This window comes from Quercus robur, chromosome 5 (assembly GCF_932294415.1).
Source record: "Quercus robur chromosome 5, dhQueRobu3.1, whole genome shotgun sequence".
NCBI classification, from domain to species: Eukaryota; Viridiplantae; Streptophyta; class Magnoliopsida; order Fagales; family Fagaceae; genus Quercus; species Quercus robur.
In genome coordinates this window covers 26,238,373-26,248,250 of record NC_065538.1, presented here as the reverse complement: position 1 = coordinate 26,248,250, position 9,878 = coordinate 26,238,373, and the positions used below count along the sequence as shown (strand labels likewise).

The window sequence follows — 9,878 nt, the reverse complement described above, 5'->3', positions numbered from 1 at the left end:
TTGAGTCCTTCAAAAAGCTTACCCGGGCTTTTGACGCACGTTTTTTCACTTGCAGTAGGGTTCCTCGGCCTTTGGGATCCTTGCTGTCTATGTCCATGCAAGAGGGCGAGACTCTCAAGGCTTATTCAGATAGTTACTGGGAAATGTTTAATGAAATAGAGGGAGAGTATGATGATGTGGCCATAAGTACCTTCAAGGCTGGCCTCCTAACCGAGCATGATTTAAGGAAATCTCTAACTAGTAAACCTGTTGCCAGTGTACACCAATTGATGGATAGGATTGATAAGTACAGAAGAGTAGAAGAAGACCAGCTCTAGGGAAAAGGAAAGGCTAAGGTAATCCCTCAGGAGAGGAGGGATTTCAGGTCGGATCGTTACAATAGTAACCGACCTCGGAAAGACTTTGTTGGGCAATCAGGTTCTGCTGACACCCAGGTGGTTAATGCAGTGTTTCGGGAGCCGGTGCAGCAAGTATTAGAGAAGATAAAGAATGAACCATTTTTTAAGTGGCCAAACAAGATGGCAGGAGAGCCTAAGAGACGCAACCTGAACCTAGGGGTGGCAAAATCTGACACGACCCGTGAACCCGACACGACTAACCCGTTTATAAACAGGTCATGGGTCGAGGCTAAATGGGTTCAGGTCATATTCGGGTCGACACGGTTGACCCGTTTAATAAATGGGTCGTGTTCGGGTTCACACATGTGAACCCGTCTGACCTGTTTGACCTGTTTAAAAAAATAAAAGCATTAAATTTTATTATTATTGCTTAATTTTTTTGTTGTAATTATATGTTTATTACTATATTTATAGCTGTAATTGTATTTTAATTTGAGATATATAAAAATTAATAATAGATTATTTAGGTCATATATAACCTATTAATCAAACAGGTTATTAAATAGGTTATTTGTATTTACTTTTATATGACTTATTAATTAAACAGGTTAAACGTGTCGAGTTGGGTCAACCTGTTTAATAAACGGGTCGGGTTAGGGTTGAGGATTCTTGACACGTTTACTAAACATGTTGGGTTCGGGTCAACCTATATAGCAGAGTACTTATGGCTCGACACGACACGAACCCGACCCGCGAACACGAATTGACACCCCTACTTGAACCTTTATTGCCACTATCATCAGGATCATGGACACACGACGGAGGATTGCAGGAACTTATGGGACCATTTGGAGCAGTTGGTCCGAGAGGGGAAATTGAAGCAACTATTGCATCATTCCAGTGGTAGGGTAAGCCAGGCAGGCTCAGAAATGCGTGGGGACGCTTCTTCAAGACTCCCCTTTGGTACAATAAACGTTATTTTTGCTACCCCAGGGAGGACTGGATCTTGTCCTTCCAGGGTACTGTCGGTGTTCCGACCTCCGGCCGAGGATCATTGCCAAGCGTTGAAGAGAGCCAGGGTGGATGTCCCCCTGATTTTGGGCTTTTCGGATGAGGACAAGGTTGGAACCATATAGCCCCATGATGATGCTCTGATGGTCACGCTGAGAATTGGTGGGTACGATGTCAAAAGGGTGATGATTGATCAAGGTAGTGCTGTAGATATAATGTACCCAGATTTGTATAAGGGGCTAGGTCTGAAGCTAGAGAGCTTAGCAGCCTACAGTTCCCCTCTGGTGAGTTTTGAGGGAAGGATGGTCGCTCCAAAAGGACAGATCAGACTACCCGTGCAAACCGGTATGGATGTGGTGGAGGTGGACTTCATTGTTGTAGACTTTTTCTCTCCATACACAGCTATTATGGGCAGACCTTGGCTTCATACCCAAGGAGCAGTCTCATCTACTCTACATCAGAAAGTGAAGTACCCATTTGGAGGCCAAGTATTGGAGATAGTAGGAAGCCAGGTTGCAGTTCGGCAGTGCCTGGTAGCGGTTATACAACATCGGCCAGAGGCAGAGACCTCGGCTACCGCCAATAATGGATTATAGCAATTAAAACCCCCAGCATTACCCTTAGATGGACCAGCCGACGAGGTAAAGTGTGAAGATTTGGAGAGGGTAATTGTTGCTGATGATCCGGAAAGATTCTTCCAGGTTGGGGCTAAACTGCCTTTGCAAGAGAAGGAGCGATTGCTGGAATTCCTCTGAGCAAATGTAGATGTGTTTGCATGGAGTCCATATGAAGCCCCAGGTGTAGATCCGAATTTCATTTGTCATCGACTCAACGTGAATCCTTCCGTTATTCCCAAAAGACAACCACCTTGGCGACCATCAAAAGAGCACGCTGAAGCCGTCAGAAGTGAGGTAGCCAAGCTCAAGCAGGCTGGGGCTATCAAAGAAATTTTTTACCCACAATGGTTAGCCAATACGGTGGTGGTAAAGAAGAAGACAGGAAAGTGGCGAGTGTACGTGGATTTCATGGACCTCAATAAGGCCTGTCCCAAGGATCCTTTCCTCATGCCAAAGATAGATTAGTTGGTGGATGCAACCATTAGTCATCCCCGGATGAGTTTTTTGGATGCCTTTCAAGGATATCACCAAATACTGTTAGCATTGGACGATCAAGAGAAGACGGCTTTTGTTACCCCCATTGGAAACTATCATTATAAAGTGATGCCATTTGGTTTGAAAAATGCAGGATCTACCTATCAACGGATGATGACTAAAATGTTCGAATCGCAACTAGGCAGAAACATTGAAGTCTATATTGATGACATGGTAGTGAAGAGTAAGGTGGTGTCCGATCATGTGGAAGATCTCACGAACATCTTTGGAATACTGAGAAAGCATAAGCTATGCCTGAATGCTTCAAAGTGTTCCTTTGGTGTAGGCTCCGGGAGGTTCTTGGGATACATGGTGACTCATAGAGGAATTGAAGTGAACCCAGATTAGATTAAGGCCACCAACGATTTACAAGCACCTCGGAATCCAAAAGAGGTGCAGAAACTGACTAGAATGACTGCTGCTTTGAACCGATTTATCTCCAGGTCGGCTGAGAGGTGCCGTCCCTTTTTCCTTCTACTGCATAAGTGGAAAGGATTTGAATGGACCGAGGAGTGTGCTGTGGTGTTTCAGAAGCTGAAGGAGTACCTGTCCAGGCCGCCTATCATGTCTAGTCCTGAGGTGGATGAGGTGCTGTTTGCCTATCTAGCAGTTGCCCCTCATGCAGTTAGTTTTGTCTTAATACAAAAGGATAGTGGCGTACAAAGACCAGTTTATTACGTAAGTAAGTCCCTTCATGAAGCCGAGGTGAGATACTTATCATTAGAAAAGGCCATCTTGGTAGTGGTCTATGCAACACGCAAACTTCCGCATTACTTTCAAGCCCATACAGTGGTTGTCTTGACCCAGTTACCTCTCAAGTCCATACTTAGAAGTGCAGATTACACTGAGAGAATTGCTAAGTGGGGCACAATCCTAGGTGCTTTTGACATCAAGAATATGCCTTGCACCTCTGTGAAAGGCCAAGTCCTTGCCGATCTAGTAGCTGAGTTCGCCGAGTATCCAGAGGAAGCTAACATGAAGCAAAATGACATGGATGAAAAATCGGTTGGTCTGATATCCACACATGGTGGTGCCTCCTAGAGGGTATATGTGGACGGAGCAGCAAACCAACGGGGGGCAGGATTGGGGCTAGTTTTGATATCGCCTAAAGAGATCACCATTGAGAAATCCTTGAGGTTGGGATTCTCGGCTACTAATGACAAAACAGAATACGAAGCTTTATTGATGGGAATGAGTATGGTCCAAAAAATGGGTGGAAAGATAGCAGAATTATTCTCGGATTCAAGATTGGTAGTCGGCCAAGTGAAAGGAGAACTGGAAGCCCGAGATCCAAGAATGCAGGGGTATTTGAGTCAAGTTAGGCTTATGCAAATGAAATTTGAATCTTTCATCTTGTCGCATATCCCCTGAGGTGAAAATACCCATGCTGAGTCCCTGGCAACCCTTGCCACCTCTTCAACATGGAATTTTCCTCGGGTGATAATCGTCGAAGATTTGTATACACCCACCTCACCAGAAAGGGATGTATGTCAGATTCATCAAGTCAATCTAGCGCTGAGCTGGATGGATCCCATATTGAAATTTCTCAAAAGTGACATCTTGCTCGAAGAGAAAATAGAAGCTGATAAAATACGGAGGAAAGCTCCTCGGTTTTGGTTATCCGAGGACAAAAAGCTATATAAACGGTCCTTTTTTGGGCCGTACCTACTTTGTGTACATCCTGAGATGTCAGAGACACTCCTAAAGGAGCTGCATAAGGACATTTGTGGAAGTCATACAGGGGGAAGGTCCCTATCACACCGGGCCATTACTCAAGGATATTGGTGGCCAAATATGCAGAAGGAAGCGCAAGATTATGTTAGAAAATGCGACCAGTGTCAAAGGTTCGCCCCAAACATCCACCAGCCTGGAGGAATTCTTAACCCTCTGTCCAGCCCTTGGCCTTTTGCTCAATGGGGGCTAGATATTGTTGGTCCTTTTCCTAAAGCCTTAGGAAACAAAAAGTATCTGCTGGTCGACATGGATTACTTTACTAAATGGGTCTAAACTGAATCTTTTGCTAACATCAGAGACGTAGATGTTAAGAGGTTTATTTGGAAGAATATTGTTACGCGATTTGGAACTCCGCGCACTCTTGTCTCGGATAATGACCTTCAATTTGAAGTAAGGCCTTCAGGCAATACTGTTCAGACATAGGTATAAAAAATAGATATTCCACCCCGGCTTATCCTCAAGGGAATGGAAAAGCTGAAGCTGTTAACAAAGTAATAGTCAATGGATTTAAGAAGAGACTGGATGATGCAAAAGAAAAATGGGTAGAGGAATTGCCACATATTCTCTGGACCTATCGAACAACGCCTCGACAATCAATAAGGGAGATTCATTTTTCCATGACCTATGGAGCCGAGGTTGTCATCCCTCTGGAAACTGGATTCCCAATGTTAAGAACTAGTACATTTTCCTCGGACAGTAACGATGGGCTGTTGGGGAAAAGTTTAGACTTGATTGAAGAGCGAAGGGAGGGTGCAATGGTCCAATTGGCTTACTACCAACATAAACTCAGGCAAGGCTATGATGCTAATGTAAAGCTGAGACCATTAGCAGTAGGAGATCTGGTGTTGAGGAAAGTTCTGGGAACCACCAAGAATCCAGCTTGGGGAAAATTGGGGCCTAATTGGGAGGGGCCTTATCGGATTGCTTCGGTAGCCGGAATATGAGCCTATTTTCTGGAAGACCTGGATGAAAAAACTGTATTCCATCCTTGAAATGTAAATAATCTCAAGAGGTATTATTATTAATGAAAGTAATCGAGTTTGGGTTTTCTTTTAATTTATGCTGATCATGCATCTTGTGTTTTTACATCTAATGACATCTTGTGTAGTATTAAACAGAAACTAAGTTATGTCAGGTCCTCGGACCACAAACTTAGTGGAAATTAATACCCTATGATATGTATTGAAGTATTAAACAGAAACTAAGTTATGTCAGGTCCTCGGACCACAAACTTAGTGGAAATTAATACCCTATGATATGTATTGAAGTATTAAACAGAAACTAAGTTATATCAGGTCCTCGGACCACAAACTTAGTGGAAATTAATACCCTATGATATCTATTGAAGTATTAAACAGAAACTAAGTTATGTCAGGTCCTCGGACCACAAACTTAATGGAAATTAATACCCTATGACACCTATTGAAGTATTAAACAGAAACTAAGTTATGTCAGGTCCTCGGACCACAAACTTAGTGGAAATTAATACCTTATGATACCTATTGAAGTATTAAACAGAAACTAAGTTATGTCAGGTCCTCGAACCACAAACTTAGTGAAAATTAATACCCTATGATATTTATTGAAGTATTAAACAGAAACTAAGTTATGTCAGGTCCTCGGACCACAAACTTAGTGGAAATTAATACCCTATGACATCTATTGAAGTATTAAATAGAAACTAAGTTATGTCAGGTCCTCGGACCACAAACTTAGTGGAAATTAATACCCTATGACATCTATTGAAGTATTAAACAGAAACTAAGTTATGTCAGGTCCTTGGACCACAAACTTAGTGAAAATTGATGCCCTATAATACCTACTGAAGTATTAAACGGAAGCCTTTGAACGTCATCTAATGTACGATTGAATTACTATAGACCCAACTTTATCCAACTTTTGAATATTCCCTAAAGTTTCAATTGATTAGAAAGAATACATATGTATCCAAAATGTCTCCCTGAGACCTCATAGTATTAAACGTTTATCACCCATTTTTAATCACCAATTGTTGATGTTTATAAGTTATTTTTTCTCTTGCAAACGAAAGATAGTCAAAATGAATCCATTCAAATTAAAATAACGCAGTGAACAAGTACAAGAATAAGATAAAACGGCAACAACAATAAGCAAATAAACATAAGTATCCTCACAAAAGCCCTAATCAAATTACAAAATAAGTCCTATTTTTTCAACTTAATTTGGAGCTTTGGAGCTTGGTTGGCTGATTTATTTGCCTCCGAGGTGGTGACTCCCTCTTTATCCTTAGCAGCTCCCCCAGCTGGCATGACTGTGGAAGCCAAATCCTGTTGAAAGCCCTGAGAGGCCACTTCTGCCTCAAAAGCAGCTGCAGTCTTGTCTAAGGAAGCTTCTGGAGGGGCATTGTTCCCTTTAGCCGGTTTCGGTTGGCCAGGAGGAGGAAGACTTGGAGGCAAAACCCCCTCATTAGGATTGATGGTTGAGGGAGTGTCTTCAGCCTGACTGGATGGAGGAGCTGAGGTACGGATTTCTTCAGGGTAGAACACGTTCTCTGGCTTCCTCAACTCGGATGAAACCTCAACCCCAACTCGTTTAAGGGCTTCATCCCAAGTTTGGGCGCAGTAGATACGACACACCATTGGCACCTCTGCTTTTAATGTCTCCTCTGTCTCAGCCACACCGATTTCATAGCCTTTCTGCTCGGCTTCATTCATTGCCTGTTCGGCCTCGGCTTTTGCTTTCTTAGTTTCCTCCCTAGACTTTTCAGCTTGCTCCCTCAGCTTTTGGGTTTCCTCCAAGTGCTTCTTAAGGATTGCAACTTGCTTCCAGGCAGTCTTCAGTTCTACATTTGCCTCACGCAAGCGCTTTCCCTGGTCCTCGGCCTGCTTTTGATAGCCTTCCAAGGCCGAGTCAGCGCTCTTGCGGGCTTGCTCCTCAGCAAGTAACTTTTTCCTCGCATCAGCCAAGTCCTGCTCGGATTGTGTCAAAGTCTGTACAGCCGACGCCCCTTTCTTCTTTTCATCGTCTAGCTGACTGTAGCAAATATTGAGCCTCTCATCCAGCTTAAAAGTATTTTGGATAACCTACAAGGAAGAGATTAATACTATAGTCAGTAAAAAGTACACATCAATGAGTAATGATCACAAAAAGAAAAAGAAAAGAGTTAGCACTATACCATGCCCAAGTATCTTTTATTATTGAGGATGAGTTCATTCTTCCTCGCGTTCTTTATTTCGACCATGTCCTTTGGGAGTAACAAGGCCTCCTCTATAGCTGAGGCTACGTGACACCTAATGCCACCGTTGAAGTCCCTAATAGATGCATCATTTCGTAGGGGCTCCCCAGCATGCATGGGTGTTGGCAGCCAGGCTTGAGGCTCAGGAGGTTAAGTGTCAAACCTCTCCTGGCCTTGCTGAGGAAGATGGCTAGTCTTTTGCTGCTTTGTCGCTCTTTGGGCATCTTCCTCACGGGTCGGATGGGACTTGCCAACATCCACCACGTCTTTCCCTTTCTGTTCCTTGCACCTTTTCAATTCGGCCGTATCAGCTTTGACTGGCTGTTGAGGTTGATGAGAAGGTGGATAAGGAGCAGGAGGTGGAGACCTGGTGGGAAAAGAAGGAATCTAGGATTGCGTTGATTTCCCCGGCGCATTCTTCCCCCCAGGCTGATTCTCGATCAACTCCATTAAACTTCTTTGGGGCTTCCTTTGTATTCCCATTTTGTCAAGATCTTCCTCGGAGCGTATAGGTTGATCAAAAACCCCAAAATCTTCCGAGGAGTCTAAGAGTTCTACAACTTCTTCCTCTTCTTCTTCCTCTTCCTCCTTCTCTTCTACTTCCTCTTCTCTGAGGACAAGCTGGGATGAAGAGGCTCCTATTGAGACGGTGGCCACAAAAAGGGGCTCAGTGCGGGATGTATCCTGGGGAAGTGGGATACCTTCTGGAACGATGAACCCCTTGAAGGCAACACTAATACGGTGAAGTCGAGGATCGCGGGCTTTGATCACGCACTTCGGCGCTTGGAAAGCAAACGAGAGGGGGGTGTAGCCAAGGATTAAATGGGCTGCTCGGAGTTGGCCATCAGCTTCGTTCACGTATATCTCGGCTTTCAATACCCTATCCAAGCTTGCTTTGTTGACTAATTTAAGGTTGGGCTTGGTGAAACGTTTATCTGCAAAATCATTGAATTGACATAAAGCGTCATTAGGATTAAGAATACTAAGACTCAAAACAAAACAAAAAAAGAAAAAGAAAAAGAAAAAACATGTATGAACTGAACATTATGAATCTATGATTGCATCCCCACCTGGTGTTCCTTCCTTAGTGGGGCATGGCAGACCATCATGCCATTCCCCAGAAAAGATAAGGAAATCCTCCTTTAAGTTTTTGTTTGAGGTGGGAAGGCACTGAATTAGCCTCACCTCGGGATATCTCGACTTGAGATAATATCCCTGCCCCTTCAAGTGGTGGAGGTTATACACCCAATTCACGTCATGATGGGTCAGGTTTAGGTCCATTCTCTCGTTCAAAACTTCTATACTTCCCAGGACCCTAAACATGTTTGGGGCACACTGAGTGGGGGATAACCTAAAGAACTTAAGGTAGCTCTTAGTAATCTTACCCATGGGGATGGTCATCCCGCCTTCTATGAAGGCAATCATGGGAATAACCACTTCCCCTGTTTTTCTAGCATCGGCCCATTCCCCTTGGGCTGCGTACCTCATACCCACTGTTGAAGGAATCCTATACTTAGAGCGGAAATTTCTCATACTTTCCTCGGACTCAACTAGACAATGAAACTTACCCTCCTTTTTCCCCATTTTCCTAAAGGACTTAGTAGAGAAATTAACGAGTTTAAGATGAAAGTGGTAAAGGTTTTAAGAAAACTTACAGGTTTGAAAGAGGGTCCTTGGACAGGATTTTAGTATTTGTAGATGCCAGGAAAAAGACGAAAAAGGAGAAAGACAGGTTCAGTGTATAAGCTCTAGAATTGTGTGATCGCTGAAGGTAAGAAAGAGAATTGATTTGAGAATTCCTTTATAGTCATGCAGAAGTTATGAGCGGGAAAGTTCCCGCTCGTGAAACGAGATAGACCCCCTACCGTTCGATTCACATCTCACCGTTGAACGTGAGAGACAGGGGGCGTTGCCAAAATTTAATGCTACCACGCTCGGGATGCTGAAGTGTCAGGAGCATGCCCAAAACATGAACGGGTATGGGCTTATGACATCAAAATCAATCTTTTCTCCCAAGAAGTCGAAAAGTAAGATTTTGAGGGGCTATTGTGGGGGCCGATTAATCAATAAATTATTAAAATCGTGTTAATTGGGCCTGTGGCCCATCCTAGGACGTAAAACTGTCCGAGGAGGCCCATATCAGGTTATAAGGGTAACCAAACGAAAGGAAGAGTACATATCACGTGAGGTGAGTTCAGTATTCGTCCGATGACAAAATCCTTCTCGGCAATATGAGTCCGAGGACGACTTGAACGCCATTTGTTACAAACACACTTCAGAGCTACATTACCACTAAAGGTGGGACATGAGACCAATGGTAAGAAAGAAAAGGTAAACAAATATCTTTAACAACAGCTGCCTCCGCATTAATTGCCTCTCAACCAACTCTCTAACCACATTAATGTGGAGGTGATGCCTGAACAGTGATGA

General features: G+C 43.5%; 1 protein-coding gene across 1 annotated transcript; it reads left to right on the top strand.

The window, feature by feature from the left end:
* Positions 1 to 1,492: 1,492 nt before the first annotated feature.
* On the top strand, positions 1,493 to 1,945 carry LOC126728026 (uncharacterized). The gene has a single exon (XM_050433908.1). The coding sequence runs from the start codon at positions 1,493 to 1,495 to the stop codon at positions 1,943 to 1,945; it is 453 nt and encodes a 150-aa protein (XP_050289865.1).
* The last annotated feature ends 7,933 nt before the right edge of the window (positions 1,946 to 9,878 follow it).